A 19,564-nucleotide genomic window follows, 5' to 3' on the forward strand; every position below is an offset into this window, starting at 1 on the left:
ATATTACTTCCCATGTTGCAGAAGGACCGCCCACGAGGAGCCCTGAGTGGCTTTTAGTAAGGATTTCTCTCTGCAAATGCACTGGGTAGGAACCTGACAGCAGATTCCGGGGTCTGTACTCGGTAAGCTCTCAGGTGAGGGGTCATTCACACAGATCAACGTTAGCTATACAGTACAGGGGGTTATAGGAACTGCAGCGTAATTTCCAAAAGGTATAATAAATCCCAAAACGTAGATAATGTAATAGGCGGTACTGACTAGGAGCGTATTTGGGCAGAATCAAAAGCGTACAAATACAGCACAGGGAACTTTCCCAAAATATCTGTAAATGTCTTTTATTTATAGTGGTCTGCAGCAGTTTTCAGGCTCAACCTACGCTTTCAGGGACTAACAAAGCTGCGTAATGCCCTAGCTTTGGTACTCCGGGGTTAAATCACCCAGTATTCAATGCACTGCAGGCCACATTCGTCTGGCATCAGCGGGTTACCTGTGACAGGTGACAGGAATGACCGTCTTGTATAACTGTGGGATCTTTCTGTTGATGAGGGGCTGCAGAGCTTCTTTCAGTCGGTGGTAATTTCTCTCCAATTCCCTCTGATATTCTTTCTGATCCGGACCAATCAGGCTCTTGTTCTTGCGCAGGGAGTCTTCGCACCTGAACCAAAACACAGTCATTGAGAAATACCCCTTTTTATCCTCAAGATGCCTCCAGCGGGAGTGAATTACAACTCCAGAGCTGACTATGTTCATGGGGGGGGGCATAAAAATATTGCGCTCTGCATGCTGCCCACAGCTCTTAACATAAATCTATTATATAACACGTCAGATACGAGCTGATATCCTGCCGGCATCGATACACTTAATCCGCTCGCTCCCAGAACAGCCCGCGGGCAAAGAGATAAGTCAGAGACAGAAATAGCTGTCCAAGGAGCGGCCCACCTTTTTGTGAAGTCTTTGAAACAGAGTCTCAGTTTATTGTGATGTCGGAAGAGCTTCGGGTCGTTGGGAATTTCGGACAAAAACACTTGAGCAACCTCTAGAGGGCCCTGCAGGAAGAAAGCATTATTGTTAATGCCCTCGGGGGCAGCAGCATCCCATTAAACATTTAAACTAATTAATAAATATTCTACAAAATAAAAAAAATCAACTGTCTTCAGCCTTTACTAAGCATGGAGAAGCCCTACAGTTTCTAGAGCTCTACCAAAGTGAGCTTGGACCGTCTGTCCTGAAGCTGGAATGGATCTCGATACGTTTGGAATGTACAGGAATCCTAAATAATTCTGTTGTGTGATACGACACGTACATTCACGCAACGCTCAACTGTTACTAAACATCTACTTGTGTGATTTTTTACGGTCATTGAAGGGTGAGAATTGAAGGACCTCATGTGACCAACCTGGTTCACGGTGGTTCCCACCGAACCTTGAAGGACCATCTGCAACATTTTGTGGTCGGCCGGATCTTGGTGCGTCGCAAAGGCCAACTCCTGAGTCTTCTTCTGCATGTCTTCTATCGCAACTTCTATCGGGGTCAGAATGATCTATGGAATATAGAAGTAAACGTTTTATTCTATACTATGGTTTGAGTTTTCGATACCCGCTCTAGCAGGAGAACAAGCAGAAGAGGATTTGCGGACATGAGTAAGGGCTCCGGAGGACTCACCTCCTCCTTGTGGATGACGTTGATCCTGGTCTTTATATACGGGAAGGCATGGGATGTGGTCAGGATGGTTTTTCGCTTGAACTGCTCGTGGAGCTCCCCATGGGCTCTACCATCTAAGGTGAAGGGCGTGCAGTACATGAAACGGCGCAAGTTATAGTTTTTATCGAAATACGTGATCCTGTCCTTCATTTCGTACGTGTCGAAGTACGGCTCCACGTAGGTTATCTGGATAAAGGCCTGGAGAAAAGTAAAGAACATATTCAGAAAAAAAAACAAATTTACTAAATGTAATTGAGGAAAGACACGGCAAATTCACGTTAAACCTGAGAATGGGACGGTGTGCAGGACAGAGGAGCAAATGGCAGAGAGCGTCAGGGCAGGGGTGACAGGCAGCAACTTACAAAAGTTTGGGGTCACTTAGAAATGTCCTTGTTTTTGAAAGAAAAGCTAAATTTTGGCCATTAAAATAACATGAAATGGATCGGAAATCCAGCGCAGATGGGGGTAATGCTGTAAATGACTATTGTAGCTGGAAACGGCAGATTTTTATTGGAATCTCTTCATAGGCGTACAGAGACCCTTTATCACTCCCATCACTCCTGTGTCCCAATGGCCCTTTATCACTCCCATCACTCCTGTGTCCCAATGGCCCTTTATCACTCCCATCACTCCTGTGTCCCAATGGCCCTTTATCACTCCCATCACTCCTGTGTCCCAATGGCCCTTTATCACTCCCATCACTCCTGGGCTCCAATGGCCCTTTATCACTCCTGTTAAGACATTTTTGTTGCACTCACACCTATTACACCTGATGAGCATATAGCATGACATGGTCAATACCTTGCAACCATTTGTTTATAAAATCAACGATGCCTGTGACATCATAATACAAAAGGTTTTTTGAATGGAGGAAAAAAATACTTCTACGACAATGTATGAAAATCTATAACCCCCCAGAACCTAGAAAATGACAGATTATTATATAATACTCTACCTTATAAGAGAATATTGTATTTATTAACAATTTAAAGCCTATCAGTGGTTTTGAAGTTACCTTGTTGGGATCTAATTTACATTTATCCACCGGATTTGAATCTTTGATCACCTCTACGACATCTTCTCCAAACCTCTCTCCGTAAAAACCCTTAACGAAAAATGAAGGGATATAATGTAACATTTAGAACAGACTGGTTAGCAAACAAATGATTAAAAAATTATATCTATATATCTATATATATATATATACCTATATATATATATATATATATATATATATATATAATCCATACATATCAAGAAGACTTAAAAAGTGTAAATTAAACAGAAAAAACGTTGTTGGTTGAATGCATGGATGTATCCATAAAAATAATGTGCGTTACCTCCAATCTATGAGAAATTTCCGCCAGTTTTGTGATTGCTGGTTCTTTGTACACAAATTCTTGTTCATCTAAATCTCCAAATTTGGTCCCATAAAAACCGACTCGGAAATACGTCCCAAACATCCGCTTCCCGTCCTAAAGTGCAAAGGAACGCTGATGAGAACGCGGTCTAGGAGAGTAATCACGAGCGGGGCGTCGGATCCCACTGAACGAGACCGCGCTGCGCCAAATTCCGGAATATCGGGAATTTTAACCATTTAACGAACTCATGAATATCGATATCAAAACCATCAACTAAACTACTGATGAAGCGCGTTAAGATTTAGATCTAAAGCTGCCCTAACCGTCAATCCCTTACTGAGGGTGATTTTAAGAGTCTGCAGGTGCTAATACCGGGGGAAAAAGGGAAAAATAAGAAAAAACCTCAAGATGTGACCAATATATATAACACCTGCAGTATCTTTTCAATCATTACGTCCATAGAAATCAGCTTATGTCTTATGTGAAAAATTAGAAGGAAAAAAACCGGACCAAAAAAAAAAATTATTCTAAGCGGCCCTGTCCACTAACAACAGCTTTTATAAGTAATTTTTTTTTTAAATAACAATAATAATAATAAAAAATCTACATTTTTTTTTTTTAACATATTTAACCCTTTCCTACAGACTGGCCCTCGGGTTTGTATTAAAGGCAATTAGCACTTTTAACCATCACTTAACCTGACCCCTTATTACATACGAGTGTATATATATATATATATATATATATATATATATATATATATATATATATGTGTGCCGCTAGCATCATTTGCTATGAGGCATATATTTCAAATATACTAAAAACAGCCGAAACATTTACATTTTTATTAATACAGGAAGGAGACAAATGTTTAGGCTCGGCTGATTAAAGTAAAATAGGTCATAAGTGATAAGATTCAACTAAAGTACCAGAATAAATTAATCAATTTAATAAAAATAATGGCTTTTATCAACCACGACTGTCAGGAGAAGATCACACAGCCCCCCCGGACACCCCATTGGAATAAGCAGAATAGCAGAGCGGTTTACAGGCCACTAAAGCTCTAAAATACTATTATTTTCTGGAAAAAAAATAATAGAGCCGCTTTAAAGGAGAGGATAACGCCAAATAGCTGTTAAAGAATTGAAATAGCGGAAAACAGCCACCACGAGTTAAAAGACCACAGCTGTTATTATGCATGATGACGACCCACACATTTTAAGAAATGCAAAAGTATCATATTTTGCCAGTTAACTAAATTGAAAAAAAATCTTTTAAATCTTTTAAATCAATTATTTATAAATGTTAATAGATTACTAGATTTGTTAAATTGTCTACCATTTAACTAGAAAGACAATTGTACTTTTATAAAAAAAAATCAATTTGATCAATATATAAGATTTACAATATATGAATATAATTTACATTTAATTTTTTATTTTATATATACATATATATATATTTATATGAAATTGATTGAATTGGCCATTTTTTTAAATAATTTATAAATTTATGTTAATATATCACTATATATATATTATTTTTTAACTAGAAATAAAACAACACAATTGTGCTTTTATTAAAAAAAATATATATATATATATATAATTAATTAAGGGAAAATTACAAAAGGACAAAATAAGTTTTCTATTTAAAAATAAATATGTATGGCCTTTTTCATTACAGACACGAGTCCCCACAAAAATATCAATGTCATTAAAAATATTACAAGGCCAAATATTAAATGATGAGCCTTCTAAAACTGTCATTTTTAGTATGTTTGTAAAATATTTACACATACATGAATATTTGAGCAAAAATTGGCAGACTTTTCTAGGGGGGGGCAATTGAGTTCCTATAAAATATACATTTATTAACAAAATATTCTAGTACAAAAGTCAATAAATAATTTGTATACTTTTACTGGCATAGCAAAAAAAATAAATATATATTTTTAGCTGAATTTATTAAAAAACAAACACACACACATATTTCCACAAAAGCAGAACTTACCAAAACAGACAAGAGTAAAAATGGGGAGGAGAATCAGCGACCAGGGCAACAAGAGGAGAGAACAGAAAGTATTTTAATTAGGGAAATTTTCAAAAAAATAAAAAATAAATAAAAATAAAATGATAATAAAAAATAAAGATAAGCACAGGCAGCAAACAAACGAAGTGAACTTAATGGCGATCCTTTGGGGACCAGCGAGACGTGCAGCAAATAGCGCTGTTAATCTAGGGTTAAGTTCACCACTTTGATGTGCCGGAACACGCGGAGTAACAATGTATCCTGCAGGCAATCACACGGTTAATAGACGTGATGGGAGGCATGCGGCATACAGACCTGGATGTTAGTGAGCGGAGAGAGGGCATGCGAGCAGAAACATGCGGGGCGGATGCGAGTTATCATGCGATCAGATGACTGCATGATGTCAGGATGGGTACGAGTTCAAATTTTCACTTCAGGGGTCGATTTAGCATCAACACAACTTTTTTATTTAATTTACCGGCCTCAGAGACTTTTTTTTTTTTTTTTTTTTAGCTTTTTTAGAAAGTGACGTCCGGCCATTAAAATGAATTTCATTTCTACAAAGTGCGGCAGGTCCGTTCTCCATGCAAGCGGCAGAAAACTTTTTCAGGCACTGATTGAATACAAAGTATCCGGCTTGGTTTAATAACAAAAAATACTATTGACCATGCGTAACAATTCATAATAATAATAATTATAATAATAGTAATAATAGTAATAATAATAATCTATAAAACAGACCCAAAATAACATTAAAAAAATAGGTTTCATGTTGCCCAGGAAGTGATTTCTCTAAATCGACCCCTTCGTTTGGGGTGAGAAATGAAAGAGATGCTGATGGAAGGAGAAGAAACGTATTTTTCACGATGAACGAACCCACTGGTGAAACGCGGATCGCTGGCCGGACGTTATTAGTGAAACCGTGTGTTTTGATGTCCATGCACTACCCCGCCGTGATGGCCGTGACTAGCGAAACACTTTTTGGTTAGCGGGTTCCGCTCGCAGCACACAGATGTCCCACAGCTAGCACATGTGGGCCAAGCATGACACGAGAAAGTTTACCGACTCGCGTTACCTACCTCCCAGCCGGTACTCTGTGTGACAAAACAAAAAAGAATCTGTATGTATTCACGTGTTACACGGAAGCTTCCATCACACACAAAATCATTACGGACAGATCGGGGGCTTTAAACCCCAGCAGGACTTCACATCAAGTCCTCAAACACAACATCAAAAGAACTTTATTGGAGCGAGGGGACCTATTAACCCCTCATCGCCTGAATGGAAAAAATCCTCATAAATATTCTGTGTTTAGGGCGCGCGGACTTTCTTTATATGTTCCAGATCAAAATAAATAAAAGGAGATTTGTCACCTAAATAATAGGTGCCCACTGGCCCAACAGTCTAGGTTTGGACATTATACGGTCCGACGATGATCATCATGGTATCTCAACATACGCCAACGTCTTTTCAGTCCCCAGTGGACAATAACATAAATTTTTTTTTTTTTTTTTTAAAGTTTTGTGCATTTAAAAAAACCCAAAAAACTATTTTTAATGTTTCCCTAAGGAGACGATATAAGAAAAGAGCCAGTCTAACATGCAGCGATCGGACTCTGTAGATATGCCGTATGTTCCGTGTATTAGAAGTGAAGGGAATACACAGATGGCGTCGCTGCTTTTTACCTGATGGACGATCTTGCTGAAAGCCTCTTGGAGTTTCCCGTGAATAGTACACAGCTTCTTGGCGTCTCTGTTGGCTTCGTGTATCGGAATAAGTACTTTATAGACTTCGTTCACAGCTTCGTACATGCCAGCCTGGAAAAAAGACGTTCGGAAGTCAGGCTTCGGGGGTCTGCGCGCCCGGATATTGGCCGACAGGCGGACCGCGATGGAGAAAGCATTAGAGAAAAAGGGTCTGTGCTATCGGAGGCATAAAAGTCCTCCTATTACATGGTTATATCGTGGGTTGCATCACAAAACACTGTGGGTTACATCATAGCAGCATCTCTGACACCGAGTAAAGCTTTCTTTCAAAAAACATTTAAATGAACAAAATTCTTCAATTAAAATATTTTTTAAAAAACTACTAATTCCTTATTGATAAAAAAAAAATATCCATGACTGTGAGCCATTCCATATCTATCTATTATCTATCTATCTATCTATCTATCTATCTCTATATCTATCTATCTATCTCTATATCTATCTATCTATCGCAGAGATCTGCAGCTTTGGGCACTGCAGCTGTTAGTGAACTACAAGTCCCATCATGCACCAGCCTGGTATAGTCCAAGGTGATAATCCTGATTTTTTGAGCAGTTTACAGAAATATAGTTAGCGTTCATTTGAAATTCAGTAGAAATGTCTCTTCTTCTGTTGGATTAACACAGGGGTTGAGTTAGAAACACGTGGGGTGTGAAAGCGCCGTACCATTGAGAACGAAGCCGCTGCTTGCTCCAGAAGCCCCACCAGACCGGCCTCGGTGAAATACTTGCCGGAGCAGATTCCCTCTTCATCCGGCGACACCACGTCGTCCGACACGGCGGACTCTTCCAAGACATTGGAGGAAATGTTCTGCCAAAATAAACGCGTTACTGAGCAGCGTGTTCAGTACGAGAATACAGAACGGCGACAGGAATCGGCCGTCACTCGCTGCGGCTCGTGTAACCGCGTCACGTACAATCTCAATCTGCGCATCAGGGAGAGGTTTGCTGTCGTGTTTATACAGCTAGGGTTACCCTTTACGGCAGTTCCCCCAGTGCCTTATTACCTGGAAGGTCACGCACCCCACGGGGAGGTACTTGCGATCTTCCAACATGCTCAGATATTCAGCGACCAGAGCGGCGGAGTGAACGAGGCACTGCGCAGACTCCGCGTGGTTGCTCCGCTCAGAGTGTTTTCCTGCCATGTTTTGGAGCCAAGTTAAGCGCAGGTCAGGCGAGGTCTGATATCCTTTAGCAATTCTGACACAAACAGGGGAAGAAAGGAAAAAATGTTATAGACATAGCCATTCATACGTGTTCATATAGATCACGCAGTCTATGTGCTTCTCTGGGAGTTATATATATATATATATATATAAAAAACATCAACGTGGCAACAAAGTTGGAAAAACTTTCTTATCAGCAAAGCAAAAAAGGGAATTGGTTGCTATAGCGACAAGATGGCTTCCAACTTTGCATCAGAATTCCTGCTATGTATATTATACCCAGCAAATAATGTCGCTTTGCTTTGGACAGGTATATTTATCTGAAAGAGTCACATTTCTTCTGTAGGTTAATTAACCTTTGGTGTACCAGACCGGCCCCTTATGTATTGCGTGGCTCATACCTGTACATCAGGTCAATCAGCATCTCTGGATCCTCCTGATGCTCCTTCATTTTAACCGTATCGGAGAGGATCATGTGAAGATTGAAAACCAGATCTTGAACCTATAAACAAATCGGTCGTAAGCCCAAAGAATCCTTATTACAACGAGATAATAGTCTATTTACAATTACATTTTATATTCCAGCAAATCATATTTGGATTATCTGCCATGTAATATGTGTTTGCTAAACTCAGAATCTAAACATACCTCCTTATGCTTGATTTTAAGGATACAAACTAATAAATGATGGTTTTTAATGCTTTTTTTTTGTACGTGAAATACAAAACACTCTTACTGCGTTTGGCTCTAGAACGCTCCTACGTGAAACATCCCACCAAGTGAGGATGAGAAACGATCCTCGGGAATCAAGAAACAAATCTCATGGTACGGAAAGGGCAGAAATGTTACGGCGCCATATGAAAGGTTTTCCTACCTGGTCTGGAAACGTGGTTTCCCGGAGCTCCAGATCCTCCTCGGCGTACGTTAAAATAGTCTTGAGCGACCGTCTTAAAAACTCTTCGTTGAAATTCTGAGATGTTCCGACGAGTGAGGACAGGGACATGGTCACCTGCATTTTAACCCGGGCGAAGTTCTGCGAAACAGAAACAATTGTCAGAAAAAAGCCACTCCATGAAACGGTAGCAAATATTCCGGAGCTCGAAGCAACAGCGAGGAACCCCGAGTTACCAAACGAGGATCCAAGGGATACCCTCCCGGGAAGGCAAGGACACTCGGGACAGAAGAGTAGAGTTTCCCCATTTATTGGGGGGGGGTAGCGCTTACGTTTCCGATCTCAAAGTTCTGACGCATGAGCAGGTAGAGCGAGGCGCTGGCGTGAGAGCGGATGGTGCCGATGCTGCTGCTGCAGTGCCGGAGCAACCGGAGGCAAAGATCGGCACACTGCTCCGTCTCCTCCTCAAACAAGAGCTCGGGGAACTGGCACGAGGAAGAAAAAAGCAGTCAATGCGTTAAAATTTCCCAAATATACAAAATGTATTCATGTCATCAAGTTTAACATATTTAACAACAACAAAAAGTGGCGTCTCTGTAATTATGGAGAATTCTGTAAGATTTCCCAAATATACATATTAAAAATGCGCTTAGTGTCATTACATTTTTAATATTTTACCTAAAATATTTAACAAAAAATTCCCAAATATAGAAAATCTATTAATGCTATGATCAAATATTTTAAAAAAAATGGTGTCTCTGTATTGATGGAGAATTCCGTAAAATTTCCCAAATATACAATATGTATTAATGTCATCAAATTTAAAATATTTAACAAAAAACAAAAAATTTTTACAAAAAAAGTGGCGTCTCCGTAATTATGGAGAATTCTGTAAGATTTCCCAAATATAGAAAATGTATTAATATATAAAAAATATTGAAAAAAAATAAATTGGAAAACAGGAGTCATTTCTAGAAGGAGGCAATATGGTTTTTAAACACAAAGTTTCCTCGTGAATAAGAGCCCAAGGAGCCCCAAATAAACGAGGGAAACGTCTCTGCGCCTCCACGTTTATCGCCTAAAACCTAGGAGTCGGTGCTACGTGAAGCGTACGTAGAAAAGCATTTGGAGTCTTTACCTTCGAGACGAGGGCTCTCTGCGTGGCAAAGCAGTGCTGCAGATAGAGGGCGCTCTGATTGCACGCCATGCTGTGTAAGAGGGTCTTCAGCACCCCTCCCAAGATGCTCTCCTTGGACTCGGTCATGGAAACCGTCTGTACAAACAGAACCTGTTTAAACGATGGGTACAGCTGACCCCCGGTTTAGGAATTAAAAAAAAAAAAACACAAAGTGGGGAGAATCTATATATTTCTTATAAATTCTGCCCGCGGTTTGCGGATGGATTCTCACCTGAACTACGATCTCCAGGGTGTCCAGGATGATCAAATTGGCTTCCGTAGCCAGGTTCCCATCTATAAGAGCTTCGTGGTCCAATTCTGCCCTGGATCTTAGACAAGAACAAAAAGATAAAAAAGGATCAAAACGTACAAAATAAACGACAGCTGCAGAATGTTTTGTTTTTGGGGGGAAAGTCCCGAGGAAAACGTTATGTCTCGAGATGCAGGAATCTGTACGACTGAGTTCTCTTTTGAGTTCCACTCAATGTTTATAGAGTTTATGTGAAGCCCGTTCCAAAAGCAAAGAGACAAAACAAGTTACCGGCCGCTGTCGGGAACCGGTGTGGACGGAGGACATTTAATCATTGGTTAACCCACGGTTGGTGGGACGCGCGGAGGACAGACACACGTTTAGTTAACGAGCCCTTACAGGCATGATTGCAAACCGATGCCCGACAGACATGAGATGGGAAGTAAAAGCTGGTGTTAGGAGGTAAGAGATGAGCAGGCAACTCGGCAGGCGGTGAGTAGGACTCAATGACCGGCACTCCATGTCTGCGCAACGAGGCTGGCGGGTTTATCCTAACATAACTAACACTCGGGGAAAACTGAACGAAAAGAATAACCTCAAAACATAAAACAATAAATGGATCAATCTCTTCCATCTCTATAAAGGTATTGTCGGGAACTTTATGTAGACAGAATTTGTACCCTGACTGTATCACTTCTGTGATCCTCTAACGGCAGTCCATTTTGCATGGACTCCGGTGCAATTAGTGGAGTTTTCGTGTCTGAATTAACTCCTCCCCCTGCGGACATTACTGGAAACAGGGAGCGTACCTCGGTATGCTTCTCGCACATGCTCAGTAAAACTCCACTTCTAGTCAATGGCAGCTGCGACGTCTCACAGGTAAGCCAATGACGCGTGTGGGATCTGACACCGACGTACGTATAAGCACACACGCGATTGGCTACTACTGCTTACACGGACTTCAATGGGCGTCCAACTGAGCATGTGCAAGAGGTTTTCATATACATGCTAAGACTAAGTATGGTAACAGAAGAAAGGGGTAGACGCGTCTCCTATCAGCCGGATGAGAGGCGTTATTTCTGCGATGGGCCGTCTTCTGTCCGGCCGCCTCGAAGTAAGTTCGGAGGAGACTTTGTGAATACTATAATGATTCCGTCTGCATGGGTGATGGTACGAGACAGACGGCGCGGGCCCACAGCGTTCCGCACGGGAGTCAAAACGTATTAAACATACATCACGTGACGTTAAACATTTACTGATAAACAATCTCTCACGATGAGTGACACCAAACACTAAACCGGTTCTAAATCATTAGAACATCTCCAAGGACGGAAAGAGGGACCCACACCAATGCAACGGTACCTGGCTGGTTTGTGGCTTCTAAATATACAGCGCATGTGGAAAAATAACCAAAAATATCAAATTAGGCTGGAGGAAAACAACGGAAACAGCAGGTCTTCAGAATGACACCAAATCTTAACGAGAAACGCGTTTATTGGGCGTCCAGGAGGCAGACGCCTGGCAACGATCTACGTGGATGCAGTTACTACCCCATCATGGGCCATTATCGAAACCACTGTGCCTGATTGCAAGCTCTTCAGCCCTGCACTGTATGGAATGCAGGAACGTGATGGCATATCCTACACAGCCGCTAGCAAGAAGGGGCACAGACCCCCCCCTCCCGGAGCCAGTGCATGCTAAATGTTGGGGGGGGGCTAATCAGATGATGGGGGTTACCTGTTGGGGTTTGAGATGGGGGGTGATGCTCTGGGTCTGTTATGGCAACACAGTATAGTTATATATAGCGGTACTTTAAGAGTTAACATTCGTGTCTAAATGTGACACAACTAGCATTAACTTATCAGTCTCCTCCCCTGAGGTTCTCTCCCGTCTCCTCCCCTGAGGTTCTCTCCCGTCTCCTCCCCTGAGGTTCTCTCCCGTCTCCTCCCACCCTTAAAATGCCAACAACATTCAGCAACTTAACAATAGAGGATAAATAACTTAATGGGAAGGAATAATCATGCAGCCATGGATACCCCACCGCACTTGTATGTGACCTGTAGAACATTTCTGAATGGCAGTTGGTTCCAGTGTATATATATATATTAAAAAGCACACGTAACAATAGATTCCATACTTTTCCAGTTTATCGGTGTTCTGTCGCCAGTGCGTCATCTCCTTTCTCCAGCGGAGGTTTTCTTGACTACCAAACGCACTTCCGGAAGGACTCCTCTCTACAAACAGAAACAACACAGAACTTTAATGTTATTTCCACATTTTATAAATGCCAAAAGAACATAAAATAAGGAAAAAGTGTCAAGTAATCGCCAGAGCGTGTTTTGATCGTATCGAAGGGGTTAATAAATCCAATCTTTCATTTTTTTCAGCAACAAGCTGTTCTAAACGTTAACCATTTAGCAGCCTGTCCAAGCGACTCCTTAATGGTGGCAACCTAATGGTTCTAATTATGGTCCTTATGAAACTTGTCAGGAGGTCGCAATATTCTGAATGGAGATACCTGTATTCAAGCAGGGATTCCAGCTATGAGATAGCAGCAAGAACAGCACCAATCGGAAAGCTCAGGGGAGAAGATTGTCAGAGCCAGAGAATCTACCCTTATACCCCGAGACTGGGGTAAAACCCTGAGATCCTGACACAAACCTCACTGCGCTGAGGTTTGATTTCTAAATTGTTTTAATAAAAGTGGCGTCACGGCTGATTCCTACACCTTGTAACCGCTTCCATAATTCACCACAAATCAGCCAGGGACCACGCCGGTTCCCTCCATCAGCAAACCTACCAAGCTGGCCTCTGCTTCTCCGGACCATCTCCTGCCGGGCTCCGATGCTCCCGAGGATGGCTTCCTCCAGCTTGGCTCTCATGTCTTTTGATTTCTTAAACGTCAAGCTGTTCATGCGCTCAAAAGCCTTCTTGCCCTGAGACATAGCATACGGCGGCGGGTTATTTGAGCAGGACCTCGATGAAGCACAATGTTTGTGAATTTCTGGGTTTTCGCACCTACCTTGTACTCGAAGCACGAAACACAGAGGTAAAGCAGGTCAAGGAGCCGATTGAGCTGCAGGATGGAGAGGTCGGTGAACCATTTCTGCAGGACGGTCTCATCGGCGTTCTTCAAGACCCACAGCAAGCAAATCAAAAGGCTTCGACTGGACTCGGCTGAGAAGGTCGCGTGCTGCCTCGCGGACTGCGGAGCGAACAAGAGATTAAATATAACATTTATCAGCAGATAACTCCATCACTACGTCCTCCGGGTCTGACTGTTTGCCACATGAAACAAGTAGAAAGCCCTAAGAAGGATAGGAATGTTGCCATAGCAGCACAAAAGTTTCTACGCTTTTTAATTCCATGGAAAAACACTAAAATAACCAGTTTCCTAAATTGTCTTTGGTGAACCTAGAATGGGTGATTTGTTAAGCTTGAGCGGAATCTTTGCTGCACTATGTCAAATTTCCTGCTGGTTTTAAAAAAAGTGTCTATATGAGCACTGATCCTCTATTTCATTATTTCATATATACCCGCTTCATAGGTGTACAGAGGCCCTTTATCACTCCCATCACTCCTGTGTCCCAATGGCCCTTTATCACTCCCATCACTCCTGTGTTCCAATGGCCCTTTATCACTCCCATCACTCCTGTGTTCCAATGCCCCTTTATCACTCCCATCACTCCTGTGTTCCAACAGCCCTTTATCACTCCCATCACTCCTGTGTTCCAATGGCCCTTTATCACTCCCATCACTCCTGTGTTCCAATGGCCCTTTATCACTCCCATCACTCCTGTGTTCCAATGGCCCTTTATCACTCCCATCACTCCTGTGTTCCAACAGCCCTTTATCACTCCTATCACTCCTGTGTTCCAACGGCCCTTTATCACTCCCATCACTCCTGTGTTCCAATGGCACGTTGTGTTCGCTGATTCAAGTTTGAGTTTAAAAGGCTCATTGATGGTTAGAAAACCCTTTTGTAATTATGTTACAGCCAGAAATGCCCTTGTTTTCCATTAAAAGTGACCCCAAACGGTGCGTAGAGCATATTTCCCATCACCAGTTACGTGTTAAAGAAGCAGCCCACGAGGATGAAGGAGGTCAGTTCAATGCTGGGATAAAGCCTTTTCTCAGCAGAAAAGACAAGAATGTAAGTAGAAAATATCTCCAAACTTGCTATACAGAATGTTCAAACGTATTTATATGACATACATTCTTTTTTGTAAAGGTCTCTCCTGTCACCCAGTATCCACACCCCAAATCTCCTTACGTTTGTGGTGAGTAAAAAGCTGCTCGGTCGTGTGAGCTGTGGGACAGAGGTTCCCGCGATTGCCATGGCGACTGTCTGACTAATCATACTTCCACCTTCGTTCTCATGATCCTCCCCTGAGGAGCAGTTGGACCTTCCTCGCTGGTTAAGGCTTTCTAATAAGGGGGGAAACAAAAAGGTATAGTTTTTAACCATGTGTTGTTTGGTCTTTGATAAAACATGAAGAATATGTTGGCACGAGTTAAGAGGGATACAGTATCTGGATGGATTGTGCTTGTTATAAATATTATATACAGCATTGTGACGATAGAACAGATCCCTTACATTCCAAGTTATAGAAACACCCCCCTTTTACAATAAGAAAAGAAGAGGGCTGGATGAACACAACTGTAACAGGAGAGAAAATGGAGAAAGATTAAGAGATTAAGAGAGGAGACAGAGATAGAGGAGAGAGAGATCTGTGGACATCACTTCAATGATTTCACATCATTTATATCCATACACTGATATATTTATATACTGTGTGTGTTTGGGTGCACAAAATTCTCTTTTTGAGATTTTATTTTATTATTTGTTAATGGTTTCTTTTAAAAATAATTTTAGCGCAAGTTCATGAAAACAAATTCAAGGTCTTGTAACTTATCCCAGGCGATCAATTGTTCAGAAACAAATAAAGAGGGAGCCGTTCCACCGAGAAGAGACTCCTAAAAGGCAGATTTCTGGTCAGTGACCTCGGAAATGCAGAAATAGGTACCTGTGAAATCGTACAGTTGGGGCACGGTTTCCATGACAATGCCAATCAGAGGGAGGTACAGCATAGCCACGCGGGCCTTTACCTCTGGATCAGCGTACCGGGGATCAGAGTCGTGGGTAGATAGCAAGTTATGTACCATATTGATGACCTTCTTATGCAATCCAAACAAGCTGTGGAAGGAGTTGAGTAACCGCGGTTAGTTATCTTCGGCTGAGCAAATAGCACTAAAAGAATATTTAAACTGCGTGTTCCAGGTTAACCTTTCAGCGTGTGGGAAATTTAGGAGTAAAGGCACCCGTGGGGCGAGGGTCTAACGGGGCCACCACCTATAAATCTGCAGTCTTGGGCATTTTAATCACATATGGGGATATCCTAAAATACTAAAGTCATACCCCTCCCCCAGCCATATGGGGTAACAAAATATGGGAAACGTAGTCACGCAAAGTGATGGGGGCTAAGATGGCAAACAAGGAGACGCTGCAAACCATACAGAAGGGTCTATGACGGATGGAAGTCACTTTGCTACACTTCATTCCCTCACCACTTATTAGAAAATCTCACATATTTTTCTCAGCAGCCAATCAGGCAAAAAGAAGTCACATGCATGCCGAGGAAATTGTGGATTCTCAGCAAAAGAGTCAAGGAATGTAATTGCAAGGATTATATTTTAACGTAAATTTACACATCCAAGGTATGGATGACCCAATATAAATATTACGTCAATCAAATATTCTAAGGTTTAATTCAAATGTTAATAAGAGACAAAGAAGTTTAAGCTGTCAATAAGCATGCGCTGAACCAAACCAAACAAAAAAGCGCCTGGGGTTAACAGGAACGGGTTAATAAAATATATTTGAACCTCACCCCTCGGCCTCTGGGTCTAAGATGACGGCCAGCTCGGTTAATACAAGTCCTGCCAAGTAGTGCTGCTGTCGGAACGGCACCGACAGCTCAAACATATTCGCGATCTTTTGGTCCTGGACATTTGTAGAGAATCCAGAGCTCTGTTGACAAAGAAAATTGGTGAACGGTGCATGATGAAAGCCAGATAATCCGAGGTCATGCGATATACGGACGGCCGCTCCAGAAACCATATGATACGCCTTTGGCCTTGCGCGGGTTTTTGGAATCTAGACTTAAAGGTTCAGGCCATGCAAACCAAAAATTCAATCCCATGTTATGAAGCTGGGTGTGGGGGAAATTCAGGGAGAACAAGAGAGGGCTACCAACTTTGGTAATACCCCGCAAAAGGTACACTTGGGGTCCTAGAGCAGTTATACAAAAAGAGCCCCTTTTGCTCCTACCGGCCCGGTATTTACCACTTGCCTCCCGGGTGTTCTTCTCGGTAGCTTTATGAGCGAAGGAGATTGGTGCTTTGTGGGATGGCTGAGAGGTACTGGCCCTTCACGACACGGGGGCCATGAAGCAATAGCTCTGTGTGCTCTCCTTTTAATCCAGACGTAAATTTACCAAGTCTGGTGCATACGTTGGACTTATCATTATAGGAACTAAAGGAATGGTCCAAGCAGCAGGAACAAACCATAAATATTTTAGGATATGAGTAATAGATACCTGGGAAGTGGCGGAGGACACGGACGGCGAGGGAGACGAGGGAGGCGTGAGCAGACTGCACGGCAGGTTGAGGGTGACGTAGTGCTCGTGGCTGCAGATGATCCTCAGGAAATCCAGCCGCATGGACACGAGGATGCTTGGGCTCGGACATGTGTATAATTTAGATGAAACCTGGTAACGTATGAAAAATATCCGTTATTAATAAACGCATACAAAAAAATACGATTGGTATAATCTACCACTTCCCAACCGAATTTCATAGATATTTTACACCAATTTCCCAAATATATGAAACTGGCAGAGCCTAAAATCTTTATTAAAATGAATAATTACTTATATAATATATATATATGGGTGGGAGTGGACATGGTCCAGAGGAGATGGAGCTGGGAAAGGGGGTGGAGATGGAGCTGGGAAAGGGGGTGGAGATGGAGCTGGGAAAGGGGGTGGAGATGGAGCTGGGAAAGGGGGTGGAGATGGAGCTGGAGAAGATAGGCTTGTGGGGGTGGAGCTGGGAGGTGGAGATAAGGCTGGGAGGGGGTGGAGCTGGTCTACAGGACATGGGGCTGGGAGCCACAGTTACAGGCATGTTTAGCATCAGAGACACAAAACTGAACATAGCGAGCGACACCAACTCATGGTTATGACGCGTACTTCTTACCTGCTTGAAGTAGGCCTTGACTAAACTGAAGACGAAGCCTCTGTCCATGATGGAGAGAAGGTTGTTGAGAAAAAAAGCAAGACTCACGTTGAGCCTTTCAACCATCTCGGTGTCCTGCGAGAAACAAAAAAAAAGAAGAAACTTCACTTTCTGCCAACAGACACTGAGGATCGAGGCATTTACCTGACAAACGAGTCAACCCACTGAGCGCCACGGATCAACGGGAAGGGCTGCGACCCAGCTGCTCGTTTTATTGATCAGATAGCAGAAATAAAAACGATATACCTTCTGGAATCTAGTAATGATATCATTTGCCATTGTGCTGACTAATGCGGTGATGTCATCCATGAATCGTTCCGGGAATCGATGCTTCCGCGGGGAGTCAAGTTTGTCCGTAAAGTATAAATGATGTACCATACTTTTAACCTGTAAAAAGAATTGGCAGATTAAGGGAAACATACTTAACAAGGGGTACAAAAAAACAAACACGTTTCATAGAAATCCAGCCATTCAAGCAACATTTGGTTCCATATTCATTTACAGGTGACACGTTACAACATTCCTTTATTTTCTAGTAATAACACCCACAAGATGTTCATATTCGACTAGGGGTCCCATAAAAATGTATAATTGGGGGTTAATGTGGGCATCCATTGCATTTTGCCTACCATGAGCTCAAAGAAGAACCAAGCTTGATGTAAGGTGGCTTCCCGTACGGTTCCACTGCAGACGACCCACTGCAAAGCCAACTCCTCGTGGAAGAGCTGGAAGGCATCAAGTCAACACATTGTTACCATCGGTTACATGTTACAAAGATACAGAGTCAAAAAATGAAAGAAAAAAAACTAGAAACCAGGAAATGTGAGCATTCCCAACATGAAGACGCAGGCAAAAACAACAAAAAGACAAGGGATGAAGACAATGAAAACGTCATGACGATAAAAAAATGATGGCTGTTGAGAACTTTAGGACCTCACCCTTGCACCTTAATGGAGGACGCTAAGAATAGGTCTAGCTTGAGTCTGGTTTAGCCTCGACCACGTGGCAGAACCTATTGAAATATCGCTTTATCCCTCTAGATTGTAAAATCAACAGAATAAGAATATTGCTTTTATCCCTCTAGATTGTAAGCTCTTGTGAACAAGGCCCTCTTTATCTAATGTATCAGTTTGTCTGTCAGCTCTAGTTTTATCAGACCCCTTGAATGTATGTATTGTAAGAAGCGCTGCGGGAATTGTTGGCGCTGTATAAATAAAAGATGATGATGATAATCATTTTAGAACAAACTACTACCCTAGACGACAATAACGAAGTACAGAGTAACAAAACTGTTAGATCCATTTACAATTTGGAAGCATAACATTTATTTCAGGGTTACTAATAAGTCTGGGCTAAAAAATAAGATATTTCCAATAAATACTTTTGATTACGATTTTATTTCAAGTAATTAATGGTTCTAAAGATAAATTTAAAACATATAATAAAAAGCATTTAACCGTATTTTTGTTGGGTCAGAATTTTTAGCTTCGTAAGTTTTTAGATCAGTTCCTGATTGATAAATAAAAACTGGTAAGACTTACATTTTATTTTATTACCTAATATGTGTAAATAATGTAAATATGTTAATTAACCCCTTAATGACAAGGCCTGTACATGTACGGGCTCAAAATGCATTGTTTTCAATGGGTTTAGGGACCGCCCATTGTCCTTAAGGGGTTAAAAATGTCTGTTTAAAACAATACTTTAAAAACAAAATATACCATAATAGTTTGAAAAGTCATTTTGGTAAACTGGTGTGAACCTTTACATTCATGGCTTTTAAAAAGTCCCTTTTTAATTTTATTTATATATTTTCTTAAAAAAAAAAAATTATATTTAAAAAATGTATATATTTATATAAAGTTCGAGCTTTGGAATTTTGAAGATAGTAAGAATAGCCTATTTTTGATTTTGGTTCCAGA

General features: G+C 41.5%; 1 protein-coding gene across 6 annotated transcripts in view; it reads right to left on the reverse strand.

Moving 5' to 3' along the window:
• The window catches only part of DOCK7 (dedicator of cytokinesis 7), a 53,579-nt gene that overhangs the window by 868 nt on the left and 33,147 nt on the right, over positions 1-19,564 (reverse strand). For 3 of the 6 annotated variants that reach the window (XM_053469526.1, XM_053469525.1, XM_053469529.1), the window contains 25 exons: positions 18,272-18,367; positions 17,889-18,029; positions 17,604-17,717; positions 16,943-17,113; positions 16,235-16,374; positions 15,371-15,540; positions 14,617-14,771; positions 13,366-13,548; positions 13,144-13,279; positions 12,481-12,577; positions 10,326-10,422; positions 10,055-10,189; positions 9,249-9,401; positions 8,899-9,057; positions 8,426-8,526; positions 7,866-8,058; positions 7,526-7,669; positions 6,779-6,910; positions 6,173-6,187; positions 3,042-3,167; positions 2,717-2,806; positions 1,663-1,899; positions 1,397-1,540; positions 940-1,046; positions 488-655 (listed from right to left, as the gene is read on the reverse strand). In XM_053469526.1, the coding sequence (XP_053325501.1) occupies positions 488-655; positions 940-1,046; positions 1,397-1,540; positions 1,663-1,899; positions 2,717-2,806; positions 3,042-3,167; positions 6,173-6,187; positions 6,779-6,910; positions 7,526-7,669; positions 7,866-8,058; positions 8,426-8,526; positions 8,899-9,057; positions 9,249-9,401; positions 10,055-10,189; positions 10,326-10,422; positions 12,481-12,577; positions 13,144-13,279; positions 13,366-13,548; positions 14,617-14,771; positions 15,371-15,540; positions 16,235-16,374; positions 16,943-17,113; positions 17,604-17,717; positions 17,889-18,029; positions 18,272-18,367 (3,404 nt within the window). Of the gene's footprint in view, positions 1-487; positions 656-939; positions 1,047-1,396; positions 1,541-1,662; positions 1,900-2,716; positions 2,807-3,041; positions 3,177-6,172; positions 6,188-6,778; positions 6,911-7,525; positions 7,670-7,865; positions 8,059-8,425; positions 8,527-8,898; positions 9,058-9,248; positions 9,402-10,054; positions 10,190-10,325; positions 10,423-12,480; positions 12,578-13,143; positions 13,280-13,365; positions 13,549-14,616; positions 14,772-15,370; positions 15,541-16,234; positions 16,375-16,942; positions 17,114-17,603; positions 17,718-17,888; positions 18,030-18,271; positions 18,368-19,564 lie in introns of all 6 variants that reach the window. The other 3 variants (XM_053469528.1, XM_053469527.1, XM_053469530.1) reach the window with 1 other exon arrangement.

This window comes from Spea bombifrons, chromosome 6 (assembly GCF_027358695.1).
Source record: "Spea bombifrons isolate aSpeBom1 chromosome 6, aSpeBom1.2.pri, whole genome shotgun sequence".
NCBI lineage: Eukaryota > Metazoa > Chordata > Amphibia > Anura > Pelobatidae > Spea > Spea bombifrons.